Below are 19,663 nucleotides of genomic sequence, written 5' to 3' on the forward strand. Positions count from 1 at the left end.
GTTACAAGGATCAGTGAACACAGATTTACAGTTTTGAGCAAGAGATGCAGAGGGAGATATGAAGAAGAAATTTGAAACAGTGAGTGGTAATGACCTGCAACTCATGAGGATGGTGGATGTGGAGACAAAGATTTCAAAGGGAAATTGTATGGACACCTGAAACAAATAAACATGCCAGGCTACAGGGATAGAGAGGAGAATGGGACTGACTGGATTGTTCCATGGAGAGCCGGCACGGACTCAATGGGCCAAATGGCCTCCTTCTGTGCTGTAATGACTCTATGACTGTTCTCTGTTCTGCTGCTGTTTGCCCCTCCTTGTTTTCTATGCATCTCATCTCTCCTCCTAGCTGCTGAGTCCAGGTCCCCCTCACTCAGTCTCTCTTTTATCTTCTCTGATTTTCATCTCCTGCTTTCCCTCGCTCTGTCTCATCCTCTTCTCTACATGTAGCAGAAGGAAAATGTGCAGCAATGAAATAATCACAGGAATAGAAAAACTGGCAGCATCCGTGAGAGAGAAACAGAGTTAACGTTTTGAGTTTTGAGAAAACTGCAGCTGTGAGGAGAGGTTGGATAGGCTGGGGTTGTTTTCCTTAGAACAGAGGAGGCTGAGGGGGACCTGATTGAGGTGTACAAAATTATGAGGGGCCTAGATAGAGTCGACAGGAAAGACTTGTTTCCCCTAGCGGAGAGGTCAATTACCAGGAGGCACAGATTTAAGGTGATTGGTGGAAGGATTAGAGGGAACATGAGGAAAAACTTCTTCACCCAGAGGATGGTGGGCCCTTGGAATTCATTGCCTGGTTTGGTGGTTGAGGCTGAGACACTCAACTCATTTAAAAGGCACCTGGATCTGCATCTGAAGTGCTGTAACCTGCAAGGCTAAGGATCAGCTGCTGGAAAGTGGGATTACAATAAGCAGCTAAATTCTTTTTTCTCTTCTTGGCTGGCGCAGAGACGATGGGCTGAATGGCCTCCTTCTGCACTGTAAATTTGCATATTTCTATGGAGTCCGTATGACTCTTCTTCAGAGCTAAAGAGCAGAAATGTGATGGATTTTATATTGTTTAAAAGGGAATAATCACAGGAAAGCGAGAGAGAGACAGCGTGTGTGCAGGAGTGAGCAGCTAAAAGGATGTTTGTTGCTTGATGAATGGCAGTGTGAGGGTGAAGAGGTTTGAGCAGCCTCTGGTGGCAGCAAAAGCCTACTGCACCTGGTATTCCCAGGCGGTCTCCCATCCAAGTACTAACCAGGCCTGAGTCTGCTTAGCTTCCGAGATCAGACGAGATCGGGCGTGTTCAGACTAGTATGGCCGTAGGCATTTACTGACTGGCTTTCTGGCTACTTAAAGGCATATACAACCACACATTCATTCTTTATAGCAGTTTGTAAAATTATTTTGCTTTTAAACATTTACATTTTCATTTTCATTTTCCTTTCTTCCCCACTTTACTCTCTTTCTCTCTCACACATTGCAAGCCCTGCCCACACCTTCATTGCCTTCCTTCAGCTTCAAACGTACCTTTACTCTCACCAGACACTTACTCACTCACTCACCCACTCACTCACTCACTCACTCTCGCTCACACACACTCACACATTCACTCACTCACTCACTCACTGATGGGAAACGTCTTAACTCATAAAATATGCTGATATATGGATGGAGAGATATTTGCAGCAAGTGATGGGAATAAAAGCCAATTTCTCAGAAGGAACAGTGAGTGGAATTTGCAAAAAAACCTGAATGTTTTATTTTACTGCCTCCCGCTGACATTTTAGGCGGGGAGGGATTATAACATGCAGCGCGTGGCCTGCACACCTCCTTCCCACCCATTCATGACCTATCTCCCATTTTACGAGGGACAATGGGGGGCAGCCTACTCTCCCTTCAGCCAATGGGGCCTTCAAGTGGCCAATTAATGTCTACTTCAGTGCCTTGTCCCACCCTCGCCGCTATTTTTCCCCTGGCAAGGGGAGGCCCATTCCAAGCGGGTAGCCAGGCAGCTTTTACTGCCTGGTGTCGGGCAAGGGGGGAAGGGAATCCTCCTTTGCAGATCCCCTGAGCCCATTGGAGGCATGCTCCCCACCCCCCCTCAAAGTTGTACCGCTCCCCCTCTCACTCCCCCCCCAAATGCTCCTCCCCGGCCTTGCAAACCCAGCCCCCGCCCCCATCATCCCCTTCACTGTGACCTGCCAACCTGGCTCCACCGATACCCCGGCCTCCATTAGCTCCTCTTCTTCAGGGCCTGTCTGTAGTCCCAGAAGTGGCCACCCATCGAACCTGGCGCTGATGGGAATACAGAGCTGCTGATCTATCTGATTGGCCAGCAGATCTCTAAGGCCAAACTTCCTCCCCAGATTGAGGCAGGAATGTCGCCCTGAGCCAATTAACACTTCTGCCACACATAAAATGCCTGCGGGGCAGTTAACTTTTTCATGGCTGAGCTCCGAACCAACTTTTCAGCCAGGGTTGTGGGTGGTCGGTGGGGAGGTTATAGGAACAGAGCGCCCCTCAAAATCCAGCCCGAAGTAACTCTGTCCTACTTTGGTCTGGTAGCTTTAAATTCAACATTCTTCATGAGAACCTCCCCAGAGCCACTTTCAACTCCTCCACTGTTGCTAACTTATCAGACTGCTTATCTGGCATCCAGTACTGAGTGAGCAGAAATTTCCTCTAATTAATTATTGGGAAGACTGAGGCCTTCGTCTTTGGTACTCGTTCCAAACTCCATCCCTAGCTACAGACTCCATCCCTCTCCCTGGTAACAGTCTGAGGTTAAGCCAGTCTGTTCACAACTTTGGTGTCACATTTGATCCCGAGATGAACTTTGACCTCATATTCGCACCATCAGTAAGACTACCTGTTTTCACCTCCGTAACGTCATGCCTTTGTACCTCTACTTGACAATTCCAACGCATTCCTGGCTGCTCTCCCACATTCTACTCCTCTGTAAACTTGAGGTCATCAAAAGCTCTGCTAACTCACACCTAATCCTGTTCCCCTATGACCCTGTGCTCACTGACCTACATTGGCTCCCAGTCAAGCAACATCTTGATTTTAAATTTCCCACCCTTGTTTTCAAATCCCTTCAGGATCTTCCCTCTCCCCATCTCTGTAATCTTCTCCAACTCAACAACCCTCTGAGATATCTGTGCTCCTCTAATTCTGGCATTCATGCATTCAACTCATGCATTCCCGATTATAATCGCTCCACCAATGGTTACGTGCCTTAAATTGCCTAGGCTCTTAGGAACGTGGAATTCCCTCCCTACACCTCTCCACCTCTCTACCTCACTTTCCACTTTTAAGACATTCCTTAAAACCTACCTCTTTGACCAATCTTTTGGTCATCTGACCTAATATCTCCTCATGTGGTTTGGTGTCATTCTTTGTTTTCTAATGTTCCTGTGAAGAATCTTGAGACGTTTCTTTACTTTAAAAGTACTATATATACTATAGTAGTTGCTGTTGAGAGTTTACAAAGCTCCCTATATAGGTTCAGTCTGTATCATTCCATAGATTGTGAGGTTTGTTATTGATGTCAAACCTGTTACAAGTGAGGCAATAAGTCAAACATACAAGATCAGCCTACATAGACTTTGCAACTAACTCATTTATGCCTGTTTTATGGATGAGGCCTTCAGTTATTAATTTCTAACACGCTGTGGCAGCCTGATGAGGAATATCAAAAGAGACAAATCTGGGAAGAATTTTTTGAGTGGAGTTGAATGAGACAAACTGAAATCTTTCCTTTGAAGGCAGGCAGATTTTAGCTGACCTCCATAGCTTGGAAGGGAAAAAGCAGGAAGTAGACTGAGCAGACAGGTGGCAAGTGCAGTTCAATTCAGGAAAATATGTAAAGCACTATATCTTTTGATTTTTGAACCTAGAAATGTAGAATGGAAATGCAAGGAAGTAATTCTCAACTTGTACAGGACTTTGCTTAGATGGCAGGTGGGCCTCCCATTATAGGAAGGAGATAAAGCAATGGGAAATAGTCAGTGTAGACTCACCGAAATGCAAGGGGGGTTTACAATTACAAATACTTGAAAAGTTAGAGCTTTTCAATGGATCTGAGAGGGTTAAGGGGTGACCTCATGGAGGTTTTCAAGATTATGAAGAATCCTAACAAGGTAAATAGTAACAAATTGCTTCCACTTCTGAGATAATAATAAACATGCACAGATTTAAGATCATAGAAAAACATAGAAAAATAGGAGCAGGAGTAAGCCATTCGGCCCTTCGAGCCTGCTCCGCCATTCAATATGATCATGGCTGATCCTCTATCTCAATGCCATACTCCCGCTCTCTCCCCATACCTCTTGACGCCTTTAGAGTCTAGAAATCTATTTCCTTCTTAAATATATTCAGTGACTTGGCCTCCACAGCCCTCTGTGGTAGAGAATTCCACAGGTTCACCACCCTCTGAGTGAAGAAGTTTCTCCTCATCGCAGTCCTACATGGCCTACCCGTATCCTGAGACTTTGACCCCTTGTTCTAGAAACCTCAGCCAGAGGAAACATCATCCCTGCATCCAGTCTGTCCATCCCTGTCAGAATTTTATATGTTTCCGTGAGATCCCCTCTCATTCTTCTAAACTCCAGTGAATACGGGTCTAGCTGGCCCAACCTCTCCTCATATGACAATCCTGCCATCCCAGGAATCAGTCTGGTAAACCTTTGCTGCACTCCCTCTATGGTAAGTGTAACCTTTCTTAGGTAAGGAGATCAAAACCACACACAATACTCCAGGTGTGGTCTCACCAAAGCCCTGTATACTGCAGTAAGGCATCCTTGTTCCTGTACTCAAGTCCTCTCACAATGAAGGCCAACATACCATTTGCCTTCCTAACTGCTTGCTGCACCTGCATGCTTACTTTCAGTGATTGGTGTACAAGGACACCCAGGTCCCAATCTATCATCATTTAAATAATACTCCGCCATTCTGTTTTTCCTACCAAAGTGGATAACTTTACACTTATCCACATTGTATTGTATCTGTCATGTATTTGCCCACTCACTCAACCTGTCTAAATCGCCTTGAAGCCTCTTAACATCCTTCTCACCACTCACATTCCCAATTAGTTTTGTGTCATCAGCAAACTTGGAAATATTACATTTGGTTCCCTCATCCAAATTATTGATGTATATTGTGAATAGCTAAGGCCCAAGCACTGATCCCTGTGGTACCCCACTAGTCACTGCCTGCCATTCTGAAAAAGACCCATTTTTTCCAACTCTCTGTTTCCTGTATGCTAACCAATTCTCAATCCATGCCAATACATTACCCCCAATCCCATGTGTTTTAATTTTACACACTAACCTCTTATGTGGGACTTCATCAAAAGCTTTCTGAAAATCTCAAAATTTAAAAAGGAGATTAGAACACTTCTTTATACAGAGGGTAGCTAGATTGTTGAATTCTTTGCTTGACACAGGGTCAATAAATATTTTTAAAGATTTAAAAGGGAAAAAGAGGAGCATTAAAGGATACGGGGAGAGCAGGAAAGTGGGATAGAAAAGAGTATTATAGGAGAGTGAGTTTAAAAAGAGGAGCTTTAAAGAGTGCAAGGAGTGAGCAGGAGAGTGGTATCAGATTAAATGGCTCATGTGGAGGAAAAGACTTAAAGAGATGGAAAAACTGGAATGTGCTGGAACATTCTATGATTCCAAGTTTGGCACCAGGCAGGGTGTCAAATGACAGCCAGAGTTTGTTGAATCCTGATCTAGCATAAGCAACAGCTGACTCCACCTGTTCCAATTCCTAGTCACTCACAGCAGCAGCAACAACAACTTGCATTCATATAGCGCCTTTCGCAGGGCAACAAAAACATCCAAGTCACCGACGAAAGCAGACATCAAAAACCTACTTTGTGCACAGGTATTTGAGATCCTCCCACCAGGAGGTTCTAGATTCGGGTGAGTCCGTGTGATTTTCTGAGGCTCCTCGGGGAGGGTTCGGAACAATGAAGACGAGGAAGAGAAAGATCACGAATCCCATACATGGGGTCACCTGTGGAATTGAGCAAATCGAGTGTGTTGATGACTTAAATATTGAAAGGGCAATCAGTGTCAATTGTTATTTTTCTACATTTACAGGTGAGGGAAGATGCTCCTGCGAAAAGTCTAAAGTCAAACCCGTTGGACAAATATCAAAATATTCCAAGGAGCTGCCTCAATTTACTGCTCAGCTGGTGACCTGGCAGAGCCCAGTTCACCGTACAGCAGCTATCACTAGACGGAGCAGCACCCTTCCTAGGCTAGGAGATTCTGTCTGTTGTTCCCACAAACCTAAAGAGGAGTCAAACCCCAGATACAGTCTATTCTCCTAATACACTGGAATGCCAAGGTTGGTGCCCAGGACAGGGGAACAATTCTCCTCAGATGCACGAGGTCTCATAGGGCAGAGGAGAGGCTCTTAGAAAAGTTTGCGTATAGCCTCACCTTTGAGAAGACAGTGTTGCAATAATGTGGGACTGGGGAAACCATACTACCCGCATGATGATGTAAAGGGAGTCACATGACTAGTAGTAGTCTGGTAGTAGTCTGAATGGAGATAGCTAATGGCTTGGACTGAAGAAGCCTCCTGTCATATATCTGCACATGGTTATGTTCTACAATAAGTAGTTACTGTTTGGTCTCCATGCCTCTGAATCTCTTCCTTAGATAACAACAACAAATGTGTGAGGCATTACTCAGACATGTACAGCACACTCCATGATACCTTGGTACATCAATAGCTACCTGTTCCATCTGACATGTGCTGACTGTGTTAGGACAGTGTCAGCACCAGATTATTCCATTAACCAACAGCTCAGTGTTAAACAGTTTCTAAAACTTGGATGGACTGCTGGATGGATTTGCAGAAGAGAAGGCAGACAAAGCTTCAACTCTCTACCTGGATGTGGGGGGGCACCTGTGAGATTACAGAATCCAATTCACATAACCAGTAGTTTCAGTATTGGTGTGACCCAGGGGCCATGTCACATAATTAGATATCTGGTCATTAGTTGGGATGTAAGGTCCACATACTGGAGAGTCTGGTGACACTAGACCTGAAAGAACTGAGAGAAGTGGCTTTGTGTGATAGAGTAAAATGGGCAAGAGCAAATCAACATTCTGCCTTATATCTCTCCTGATTTCTACAATTGACATTAATGAAAAGTAACAATCAGGAGAGAGATAATAAGTGCTGCCAATTTGCTATTTCCTATTTCACACTTACACACAAAGTCAACTTTCACACTGAGTTTCTACTTTAACTTTCCCTTCCTCACTGATGGTCTCATCATCTTCAGGAAAGGTAGGTTTGATTTAGGGTTTCTTTCTTGTGCTGAAGGTATTTTGTTTTATTTCACTGCGAGCAGTAATGGAACAACTGATATACCACAATGGTAAACATTGCAGTTGCACAATTGGTCTTACCCTCATTGACCAGTGCCAATCACCAGTCAGTTTCATTACACCAGATCCAAGCATGTAACCCAGGCCACTGCAACAGAACAAATAAGAGATGTTTAACACTCATAATATTTGAACAACGTAAACACCAAAGTTCATTCTGTATTCCAGACCACTAGCTGCCCAACTCAGAATTCTTCCACATTAAACCTCCCAGCAGAAATGATTTGTTCCAATGTCAGAGAACTGGTCTTAATCTAAATCAGAAGTAGTTAACTGATAAGTGTTTTTTAAAGTCTATGCCCATCAACGAATGCAGCCTCTTGGCCAATGATACCAGCCATGATAAATGTGACCATTACCCTTACAGTCTCTGAAAGTCACTGACCGTGGAGAACATTAATCAACCGAAGGAATCGACACTAAGCAAGAGCGTCGACAAGTCTTGTTGTAGAGCGCTCATTTCTTGTGTGAAAATGGAGCCCGCTGTAAATTTCTTACATACCCCATGGGGCCCTGGACTTCTACAAAGGACAGCTGACGCCTACATTTAACTGCACTCCTGAACGGTGTCAGCTTGTGGAAGGATTCATTGCTGTATGCTTTATTGAAAAGGGTAGTTTGTCAACTGAAGTCTACAAAAGCTATAATAGAGACATTAATTCATATGTAAAAAGTTGACTTTTATTGAAATGGAGAAAATTATCCAAAGGTGTGTGGATATTTTCTATTTATTCACATATCTGACTGGAGAGAACACAAGAACACAATAAATAGGAGCAGGAGTAGACCATATGACCCCTCGAGCCTGCTCTACCATTCAGTACCATCAGGGCTGATCTTGGGCTTCAACTCCAAAACTGGGTTAACGTCCAGTGTGGAGACAATCGGTGTGATTGTCCCCATTGTAAAAGGTAAATGAGTCTCTTTAGCCTCAGTGGCAGCTCACTTAGGAGACAATCCTCCAAAGATAAAACTTTGAGGAATATAATGAGAACCCAACTCAGCTACACTCTTCCCTAATGAACGACTGAAGAATCTGAAGAATTTGAGTTAGGACCTGGCCTCAAGAAGAACGCAGTAGACAGACAGGCTATCATCTTTCCAATGACATAGTTCATTATAAGTCACTGTTTTATAAGGAGGTGAGCATTGTACTACATAAGGCACAATGCATTATTGTGCCAGTGTTGATTTGTGTCCCTCTAAGGTCAGGAAGAGTAATTGTTGTTAAGTAAATGGAAGTTGAGTTCCACCAGAATTAATTTTTCTTTAGTCAGTGAACTTTGAAGATGTGAAGGTGCTTGCATAGGATATACAGCACAGAAATAGGCCATTCAGCCCAACCGGTCCATACCGGCTTTATGCTCCACTTGGGCCACCTCCCATCTTTCCTCATCTAAATCTACCATCGTAACCCTCTAGTCCCTTTTCCCCCTCATATGCTTGTCTAGTTTCCTCTTAAATATATCTGTCCTATTTGCTTCAACCACTCCTTGTGGTAGCGAGTTCCACATTCTCACCACTCTCCAGGTGAAAAAGATGGATTTCTTGGTGACTATCTTCTATTGATGGCCTCTAGTTATGTTCTTCTCCACAAGGGGAAACATTATTTTGTCAGTTTAGACTGCACATCAGCAGCACCCAGCAATATAAGGCTATTTTGAATAGCGTATCATATGTATGGGCGGAGGTGGGGCTGGGGTCCACTTCTGAGTTCAGGGCTAGGCACTCCCACAAAGAAAATCATGAAGCTCCATAATTGGAACAGCCCCCTTGTAAAGGCTGATTGTTGTTGTACCAGGGCTACCAACTTCAGAGCGAGTGATTGGCCAGCCAGGCCAGTACCAAATTACCCTTTGCCTCCTGTGCTGGTGGGCATCCAGAGTGGCATAGGCACCTATCAGCAACATTTTCATTTATGGAAACTGCTCCCCACCACCTCTGGTCACTTTGACTGGGTGAGAAATGCAACTTTGCAGTGAGCACTCTCCAGAAAGTTCTATGGCTCCATGTGTTGAAGATGATGGCTTAGCGGTAATGTTGCTGAACTAGTAATCCAGGGGCCAGGCCTAATGCTTGGGGGGGGGGGTGGGATTTGAATTCAATTAATAAATCTAGAATATAAAGCTAATTTCAGTAATAATGATCTTGAAGCTTTCACTATTGTTGAAGACAAACATTGGGTTTCCTAGTGCCCTTTAGGGAAGGAAATCTGCCATCCTTACCCAGTCTGGCCTACATGTGACTCCAGGTCCATACCAATGTGACTGATTCTTAATTGCCCTCTGAAATGGCCTAGCAAGCCATTCAATTCAATTTGGGATGGGCAACAACCCATGAAAGAATAAAGAAGGAAAAAAATCCAATGAGGTTATTTATCCCCAAAGAGACCAACATGCCTACTTCCCACCCATAAACCCATCTGTCTTACAGAGCACACAAACAGGGCAAAAGCCATCATTAATGCATGTACCTTCCAACTGGAATTGCAATGTAGAAGATAGAGATCATGAAGGTCCTTTTATCACCTACAAAGAGGTCGGCAATGATGGTGGGGGCGATGGTAGAGTAACTGGCTTCCCCGATGCCAACAAAGGCTCGGCACACAACCAGTGCCCAAAAGTGCTGAGGAAAAAATAATTGAAAAATAAATGATGGTTCAGCAGCGAAAGGCAAAAGATATACCAGCAAACATTCTTCAGTAGAGCAGGTTATTAACTGCATCAGTCAAATACAATGGGATACCATGTCATCCTTAACCCTTTGAAATGCTAAGTTTAAAGCCAGCCCAGTCCTCATGGTCTAATGTAAGATGAGCTGGAGAGTTTAATGGACATTAATTCACTGGACCAAATTATGTACAAATTGACACTAATCGGGCAATTGCATTCAGACTCTGAGGAACATGTCATTCTGGTACAACTTGGAGTGTTGTTTTCAGATGGTCCGTAAGGTCTCTTGATGGATCAGAGCGGAAGACGGTGCTTCTTCAAAAGCAACTTCCGAACCCGAGACCTCCATTGCCTAGAAGGACAAGAGCAGCCGACACATGGGAACACCAGCAGCTCCAAGCTCCCCTCCAAGCCACTCACTATCCTGACTTAGAATTATATTGCCGTTCTTTCACTGTCACTGGGTAAAATCCTGAAACTCGCTCCCTAACAGCACTGTGGGTGTACCTACACCACATGGACTGCAGCCGTTTAAAAAGGTGGCTCACCACCAGCTTCTGAAAGGCAACTTGGATGGGCAATAAATGCCAGCCTCACCAGTGATACCCGCATCCCCAGAATGCATGGGGGAGCAATAAGATTTTACTCTGCATGTAGTCAATGTATTCTATTCCTGAACATTGATCATCACAACATTCAAAAGCACAGCTCACTCATACATGTAAAACAACTTCACAATTGATTATCTTTAAATGCTACTTTGTGATATAAACTGGATTTAGAATTTCCATCTATTTAAGCTGTTCTATGGAATAACAATCATTAACTGTATTGGATGAAGTTCATGATTGCTGAGACCATGAAATACACTTGACGGCAGCTAACAGGTACAAAAAGGAATGATATAATTGGGAAATTTTAAATGACAGCGTGATTGATAAAATAGATATTTAATCCCTGCTTTCAGATGGCTTTTATGAACCACATTTACTCTGCCCTTCTGTTTCACAACTTTGCTAGACCCGGACTGTCAAATTAACCTTCAAATCTCTTCCAACCAATCAAAGTGTCCCTTTTTTTAAATGTGTTGTTGAAATGTTTCAGTGGAGCACATAAGAAGATATTGCCAGTTATGGTGTGTAGTAGTTCAGAACTGGTTACGCCAATTCTGATGCTTGTTCAATTGCCTTGGAAAGTTGGAGAGGAATTTCTCTGGAACCTTTCCTGAATTGGTCACATGCATTTTATCTCTTGCTGTTTTTGTCTCTCTCAGGAGTTGTTACTCCCAGTGAGGGAGCGTGTGCAAGGTTGCACCTTCTACTGAACTTTATAGGCCTCAATGTCTGCTCTTGGTCGTTGTGTTTTCTACATTGTAATAGTGATTACACTTCAAAAAAAGCACTCCATCAGCTGAAAAGTGCTTTGGAACATCCTGAGGTTGTGCAAGGTGCTATATAAATGCAAAGATAAAAGCAAAAACTGCGGATGCTGGAAATCCGAAACAAAAACAAAAATACCTGGAAAAACTCAGCAGGTCTGACAGCATCTGCAGGTGGAGATTGTCTCCACCTATCACTGGCCCTCTATCCAGCTCTACCTGTCTCCACCACCCCCCCCCCCCACCCCGCCCCATTTCACCTCTTTTCTATTTTCCCTTAGTTCTGGTGAAGAGTCATACGGACTCGAAACGTTAACTGTGTTCCTCTCCGCACATGCTTTCAGACCTGCAGAGTTTTTCCAGGTATTTTTGTTTTTGTGTTCTATATAAATGCAAGCCTTTCTTTCTCTATAATTCTTTAACAAACAGCTATCACAAAACAGAGGTTCCACCTGGCATCAACCTAGGCACCAGAAATGACAATGGCAAACTCAGCCCTGCAAAGTCCTTCTTACTAACATCTGGGGACTAGTGCCAAAATTGGGAGAGCTGTCTCACAGACTAGTCAAGCAACATAATGACATAGTCATCCTCATGGAATCATGCCTTATAGATAATGTCTCAGACACCACCATCACCATTCCTGGTGGCGGCGCAGTAGTATACAGTGGGGAAGGAGCTGCCCTCCCCAACATTGACTCTGGACTCCATCAAGTCTCATGGCATCAGGTCAAAGATGGGCAAGGAAACCACCTGCTGATTACCACATACCTGTGCACCTCCCGCCCCCACCACCCCCCCACCCCATCCCCTCTGTCAGCTGATGAATCAGTGCTCCTCCATGTTGAACACCACTTGGAGGAAGCACTGAGGGTGGCAAGGGTGGCAATGTGCTCTGGGTGGGGGACTTCAGTGTCCATCACCAAGAGTGGCTCGGTAGCACCAATACAGACGGAGCTGGCCGAGTCCTAAAGGACATAGCTGCTAAACTGGGTCTGCGGCAGGTGGTGAGAGAACCAACAAGAAGGAAAAACATACTTGACCCCATCCTCACCAACCTGCCTACCTCAGATGCATCTGTCCAGGACAGTATCGGTAGGAATGACCATCGCACAGTCCTTGTGGAGATGAAATCCAGTCTTCACACTGAAGATACCCTCCATCGTATTATGTGGCACTGCCACTGTGCTAAATGGGATAGATTTTGAACAAATCTAGCAACTCAAGACTGGGCAACCATGAGGCGCTGTGGGCCATCAGCAGCAGCAGAATTGTATTCAACCGCATTATGATCACTTTTTTCCCAGAGGATCTTTTACTATGAGATTACTAATTAACTCTGCCTCATTACACAAAGCTTTACCCCTAGTTGGTTCCACAACATACTGTTCCATGAAACTGTCAGGAAAGCATTCTACAAACTCATCTCCCAGAGAACCTTTTCCAAATGTATTTGTCCGGTCCATATTAAAATTAAAGTTCCCCATGACTATTACATTGACTATGTTACTAGCTCCAGCTACTTTTTGCTTAATGCTCTGTCCAAAGGTATAACTACTGTTTAGGAGCTTAGAAACTACTCCCACCAGCATTTTCTGACCCTTGCTATTCCTAATCTCCACCCACACTGATTCTACTTCCTGATCTTCTGAACCAAGATCCTTCCTTACTAAAGTCCTTATGTCATCCTTTACTATCAGGGCTACTCCTCCTCATTTTTCATTATGCCCATCTTTTGGAAATGTTGTGTACCTTGGAATACTTATTTCCCAACCTTGGTTGCCCTGTAAGCATGTCTCTGTAATGGTGATTAGATCTAAACCATTTGTCTTTATTTGTGCTGCTAGTTCATGTATCCTATTCTAAATGCTTTGTGCATTCAGAAAAGGAGCCTTTAGTTTTATTTTTTTAACCATTGTTCTTTGCATGGATCTTATTCGTTGATCGACCATTACCATTAAACTCTCTGTCCCTTCCTGTTCCACTCGACTCACCTTTACCCAAATCACTACACTGCTCTATTGTCCCAACTGTTTTCTTTAATTTCTAAATCTCTCTTCACCTTACCCCTCTTTAAGTACATTCTGTTCAGCTTCAAATATACATGTGCCCATTTTCTGCCCTGTCTCCAATTTATTGGTTAACATAGTGATACCTATAGACACTCTTACTTTTATATACAATAAGCAGACAGTTTTGAAAGTGAAGACTGGTTCAGACAGAGACGATAGGCACATAGGAATACCAAAGACTAGAATAGGAAGAATTCCATTCTCTAGCCCTAAGGTTGACAAAGACATCATTAAAATAACAGGAAATTAGCCTACAGACTGAGTGACGAATGATCCTGCCAGTGTCACGCCACACCAAATGAATATCCCGATGGACATGAGAATCTTCCTGTTGCACCGATCACCCAGGTAACCAAACAAAGGGGCCAATATCATGTAACTGCAGATAAAGACTGAACAAAACAGGCAAGTCAGTGATAAAACAGTCATTTCAACATCTGGACAGCAAATTCCAGATGAGTAGGGACACAGCAGCTGCACTGCATCATGTCCAAATATCTCACTATGGTTATAGATTAGGCTGTGGCTCAGATGTAGTGTTCCTGCCTCTGAATCAGATGGCTCTGGGTTCAAGTCCTACTCTCAAGACTTGAGATTACCCAGACTGATTTCTGGTGCAATTTTAGCGACATTTCCTTTCAGATGGGATATTGGATTGAGGCCCTATCCGCTCTCTCAGGTGGATGTAAAATATCTCAGGGCACCACTTGGAAGAAAAGCAGGGGCATTATCTCTCAAGCAGCATCACTAAAACAGGTGACCTTAGTTCTGTTTCTGGGAGCTTGCTGTGTGCAGATTAGTTATCTTGCTTCCCTTCATTACAATACACTTCAAGAAGGACATAATTGGCTGTAAAGCATTTTGGAACATCCTGAGGTTTTCTCAGGCGTTTTATTAATGAAAGTCTTTCTTTAATTCAATTCATAACAGTAGGCCACCATATACAACAGAAGGAGGCCATTCAGCCCATTGTCTCTATGCTGGAATAATTCAGAACTAACCTCACTGCTCCACTTTCTCTCCTTAACCGCACATTTTTCTTCCCTTTCAATCTTAATCCAAATTTTCATTAAAAGATGCAAAGGTCTATGCATTTACCATTTCATGAGGCAAACCAGTAACAAAGATAAGAAGACGTGTCATTGGTTTTGTTTTGCTGTTGTTTCCTACTTTCAAGATGGCCACCAGGGATCTCAGAACCAACGGTTATCATAGTATTCACAGGGCATCAGGAGGCTTAAAGGTGGGTACTGAGAGGAATTCTGAGAGAAAAATAAGCAACTGGGAGAATCGGAAAGGGAATCTGGCAACAAGAGAGAGATTGCAAGAGTCATTCCAGTCATATTAGGTGGAACTCAAAACCAAGAGAAACAAAGAGAGAAATGGCAAGATGAAGGACAAGAGAGAAAAGCATCTAACATGTCAAAACCGGTATGATTATATTCCAAGATAGCTGCTTCCAACACATAATAACAGTGTCGGATATCCTGGTGTAACAGGGTCACAGAACCAACAGAAACTCCAAACTACGCACATAACATGAGATGCATCCAAGGATACTGAGGGAAATGAGAGTGGAAATTGCAGAGGCACTGGCCATAGTTTTTCAGTCTTCCTTGCACTCCAGGTGTGGTGTTGGAGGACTAGAAAATTGCCAGGATTACACCCTTGTTCAAAAAAGGTGTAAAGGTAAGCCCAGCAGCTACAAGCCAGTCAGCTTAACTTGGGTGGTGGGGAAATTTCTAGAAACAATACTTAGGGATAAAAATAATACTTATATGGGCAAATGTAGGTTAATTAAGGAAAACCAGCATGGATTTCTTAAGGGAAAACCGTGTTTAATTAGCTTGCTTGAGTTTTTTGAAGATGCATTAAGAGGGTTGATGAGGGTAATGCCGTTGATGTGGTGTACATGGACTTTCAAAAGGCATTTGATAAAATGCCGCACAACAGATTTGTGAGCAAAGCTAGAGCTCATGGAATAAAAGGGACAGTAGCAACATGGATACGAAATTGGCTGAGTGACAGGAAACAGCGAGTAGTGGTTAATGGATGTTTGTTGGGCTGGAGGAAGGGTTGCAGTGGAGCTCCCCAGGGCTCAGTGTTGGGATTCTTGCTTTTTCTGATATATATTAATGACCTAAACCTTGGTGTACAGGGCACAATTTCAAAATTTGTAGATGATACGAAACTTGGAAGCATTGTGAACTGGGAGGAGGATCGTGTAGAACTTCAAAAGGACATAGGCAAGTTGGTGGAATGGGCAGGCAGATCAAGTTCAATGCAGAAAAATGTGAAGTGCTTCATTTTGGTAGGAAGAACATGGAGAGACAATATAAAATAAAGGGTATAACTCTAAAGGGGATTCAGGAGCAGAAAGACCTGGGTGTATATGTGCATAAGTCATTGAAGGTGGCAGGACAGGTTGAGAGATCAGTTAACAAAGCATACGGTATCACGGGGTTTATTAATAGGGGCATAGGGTGCAAGAGCAAGGAGGTTATGTTAAGCTTGTAAAAGTCACTAGTTCAGCCTCAGCTAAAGTACTGCATCCAGTTCTGGGCGTCGCACTTTGAGAAAGAGGTGAAGGCATTGGAGAGAGTGCAGAAAAGTTTCACGAGAATGGTTCCAGGGATGAAAACCTCCAGTTACAAAGATAGATTGGAGAGGTTAGGACTCTTTCCCTTGGAGAAGAGAAGGCTGAGAGGAGATTTGATAGCGGTGTTCAAAATCATGAGGGGTCTGGGCAGAGTAGACAGGGAGAAACTGTTCCTACTCATGAAAGGATTGAGACCGTGAGAACACAGATTTAAATTGGCAAAAGAAGCAAAGGCGATTTGAGGAGAAACTTTTTCACACTGCGAGTGGTTAGGATCTGGAATTAGATTGTTTTTTGAAAAGGAAGAATCCATCTGGTTTAAATACTGCAATGAAATGTGAGATGTTCACAAGGGTTATGGGGAGAAGGCCTCCTTCTGCACTGTAGCAATTCTGTGATTCTGTAATAACATTCCCTCCCTACAATAAAAATGGGGACGTTACAGAGAAACCACATAAACGTTCTCTTATTGCGTACACATTAATTATACAGACTCTATGATTCACAGGGGCGTTATGGAGGAATTAAAGGAACAGTATGCCTAAGGCAAAAACTACTGATAGAATCAGCCAATCTGAACAGTTTAGTACAACAAGCTCACTGCTGAGGCTACCAGTGACAAATCCTAGCAGATCTCTTGTGACATCGCTCATGGGATGCAGTGCTTTCTACACAGGAACGTAGGACACAGGAGCAGGAATAGGCCATTTGGCTCTTAGAGCCTGCTCTGACATTCAACAAGATCATTGCTGATCTAGTTGTGGCCTCAACACTTTCCTGTCTGTTCCCCATAACCCTTGACTCCCTTGTCTATCAAAAGTCTGTCTAATTCAGCCTTGAATATATTCAATGATCCAGGCTCCACTACTCACTCGGGAAGAGAATTCCACAGACTAACAACCCTCTGAGGGAAAAAAATTCTCCTCATCTCTGTCTTAAGAGGAAGACCTCTTATTCTTAAACTGTGTCCCCTTGTTCTAGGTTCCCCCACAAGAGGAAACATCCTCCCAGTATCCACCCTCAGGGTTTCAAGGCCTTGTACTGCTGCAGTAAAACTTCCCTTCTTTTATATTCCGTTCCCCTTACAATAAACACCAACACTCCATTTGCCTTCCTAATCACTCGCTGTACCTGCATACTAATGACAGGGGCATTGTAGTAGGCAATGCACAATGTATTATTCCGCCACTAAAACACAGCTGTGTTTAACCTGATCCTTGCTGGCCACAAACCCAGCTGCTGAAAATCCTAAGGTCGGTTGGCAGTTGACTGTTGTTGGCAGGATAGATTTTCAGGTTCTGAAGTACTCGTAAATTGTTGGCTCTGGATCAGAAGAAACCAGCATGAAAAAGCTGTCTCTCCTTTAAATCCCTTTAAATTTATTCACACTCAGAAGTGTGACAGATGTGGACTACTCAAACTTGAGGCTTTACGCATAGATGGCAAATGTGAAGCTTTGACATATTGATCCTCCAAACAGTAATACCACAGGGAAGGAAGGCTGTCGACCAGAATGTCCAACTCTGGCTCTATGCAGAGAAAGGCTATATTATATTCATTGCATCCATTCTACAGGTTTGTTCTTTAGTAAAGAGACAGGATATCAGACTGCCTCTTGCTTTTAGTCCTTCATTCTCTTTCTGTTGTACAAAATTCTTGTGTTTAGCCAGGTTAAAGCCATGGTTGCCCATGAATGGATTGTTTTTGATTTATTTTGCATACCTAGGGCCTGTAGTTCTAGGCTGACGCAAAGGCAAGGAAAATGCTCTGTAAATATCCCACGCCACACTCCTCGAACAAATTCCTATCAATTCCCTAAACATCCTTCACACCCCAGCCCCCAAGCATCTCATTAAATGTCAAATCAGCCTTGAGCAGCTAAATGGCCCATTCCAGTCCCTATGTTCCTGTTCCAAAACATTCCTCCTCCCCATTCCCTGCCCCTCCTCCAATTTTCCCAGCCCCTCTCCTCCCCATCCCCCTCGCCCCTCTCCTCCCCATCCCCCAGGACCCTCTCCTCCCCATTTCCATCACCCATTTCCTCTCATTCCTCAGTCCCTCTCCTACCCATTCCTCTCGCCCCATTCCCCCAGCCCCTCTCCTCCCCATTCTCCTCACCCGTCTCTTCTCATTCCCCTCGCCCCTCTCCTCTTGCTCCCCTCACCTCTCTCCTCCCCATTCCTTCAGCCCCTCTCCTCCCCATTCCCCAATCCCTCTCCTCCCCATTTCCTGAGCCCCTCTCATCCCCATTGCCCTCACCACTCTCCTCCCCATTCCTCGCCCGTCTGCTCTCCACCCCCAGCCCCCCTCCTCCCCACCCCCAGTCCCTCTCCTCTCTATTCCCTAAGCCACTCTCCTCCCCATTCCCCTTGCCCCTCTATTCCGCATTCCCCTTGCCCCTCTATTCCCCATTCTCCAAGCCCTCTCCCCCCCATTCCCTGAGCCCCTCCCGCCCCTATTGCCCTTGCCCCTCTCCTCCCCATAACCCTCTCCTCCCTATTCCCCTCACCTCACTCCTCCCCATTCCTTGGCCCCTCTGCTCTCCACTCCAGCCCCTCTCCTCCCCATTCCTTGGCCACTCTCCTCCCCATCCCCCAGTCCCTCTCGTTTCCATTCCCCTTGCCCCTCTGCTCTCCACTCCCAGTCCCTCTCCTCCCCACCCCCTGTCCCTCTCCTCCCCACCCCGAGACCCTCTCCTCCCCATTCCCCCAATCTTTGTCCTCCAACAATCTTCCTCCATGCCCCAATCTTTCTTTTGCCTTTCCAAAAGCACACTCCACCCCGCCCCCCATGCTGCAAATTACCCGCTCCTCATTCCCCCACAACCCCCTTAATATTTATACACTCTAACTTTCCCAGTCCAAAAATCCATTGTTCAGAAACGCTAGTTGTCTGGAAATATTTTGAGCAAACCCCCAACATGATCAGCATCGTTTTAGTTCAGGACTGTGGGAGCAGAAACATGCAAAATACAGTATTTGGATGAGAGAACAATTTTTATAACTGCTTTATGATGTTTTATCACTGTTTAATGTAAATATTTATATCTACGGTGTTTTCTGGTTCACACACTTGTGGCTGGGCATTCTAATGTCATTCTATAATCCAGAAAATTCCAAACTCCAGAAATGACTAGGCCCCGTGCATTCTGGACTGGAGAGGTTACTCTATTTATTTTAAATGCAAGGTTATATTGTTGTCTGAAGGATTATTAAGGAACAGCATAACACTGGCTGCAGTTATCATTGAATTCATGACCTGTCCCATATTCTAGGTCTCTGAAAGCTCTGCAAATAGATGCCCAGGAAGAGACCGGGGGGAGCAAGGGGAGGGAAGGGGAGTTGGAGAGAAAAATGGAAAGTTCCTTTTCTCACACTTACCAGTCTGCAGTAAACCAGCTGACGTGTCACTTATTTTAAAGTAGTCCTGAATCCCACTCAGCACACCTGCAAGAGAACAGTACAAACAGTGTGAATGCGCAGTGCAAAGATTAGAAATGTTACATCCATGGGCAGTGATATAGCCGTCAGGCAGG

General features: G+C 44.3%; 1 protein-coding gene and 1 non-coding gene across 2 annotated transcripts in view; both read right to left on the reverse strand.

Moving 5' to 3' along the window:
• The window catches only part of LOC144684649 (protein spinster homolog 3-like), a 130,173-nt gene that overhangs the window by 81,096 nt on the left and 29,414 nt on the right, over nucleotides 1–19,663 (reverse strand). Inside the window, exons 2-6 of the mRNA XM_078548715.1 lie at nucleotides 19,509–19,574; nucleotides 13,785–13,921; nucleotides 9,881–10,032; nucleotides 7,429–7,495; nucleotides 5,874–6,016 (exon numbers count right to left, since the gene is read on the reverse strand). Coding sequence (XP_078404841.1) covers nucleotides 5,874–6,016; nucleotides 7,429–7,495; nucleotides 9,881–10,032; nucleotides 13,785–13,921; nucleotides 19,509–19,574 — 565 coding nt within the window. The remainder of the gene's footprint in view (nucleotides 1–5,873; nucleotides 6,017–7,428; nucleotides 7,496–9,880; nucleotides 10,033–13,784; nucleotides 13,922–19,508; nucleotides 19,575–19,663) is intronic.
• LOC144685140 (5S ribosomal RNA) lies at nucleotides 1,202–1,320 on the reverse strand. Its single transcript, XR_013577647.1, has one exon. It is a non-coding gene; the product is annotated as a 5S ribosomal RNA (ribosomal RNA).

This window comes from Cetorhinus maximus, chromosome 9 (genome assembly GCF_964194155.1).
Source record: "Cetorhinus maximus chromosome 9, sCetMax3.hap1.1, whole genome shotgun sequence".
Lineage (NCBI taxonomy): Eukaryota > Metazoa > Chordata > Chondrichthyes > Lamniformes > Cetorhinidae > Cetorhinus > Cetorhinus maximus.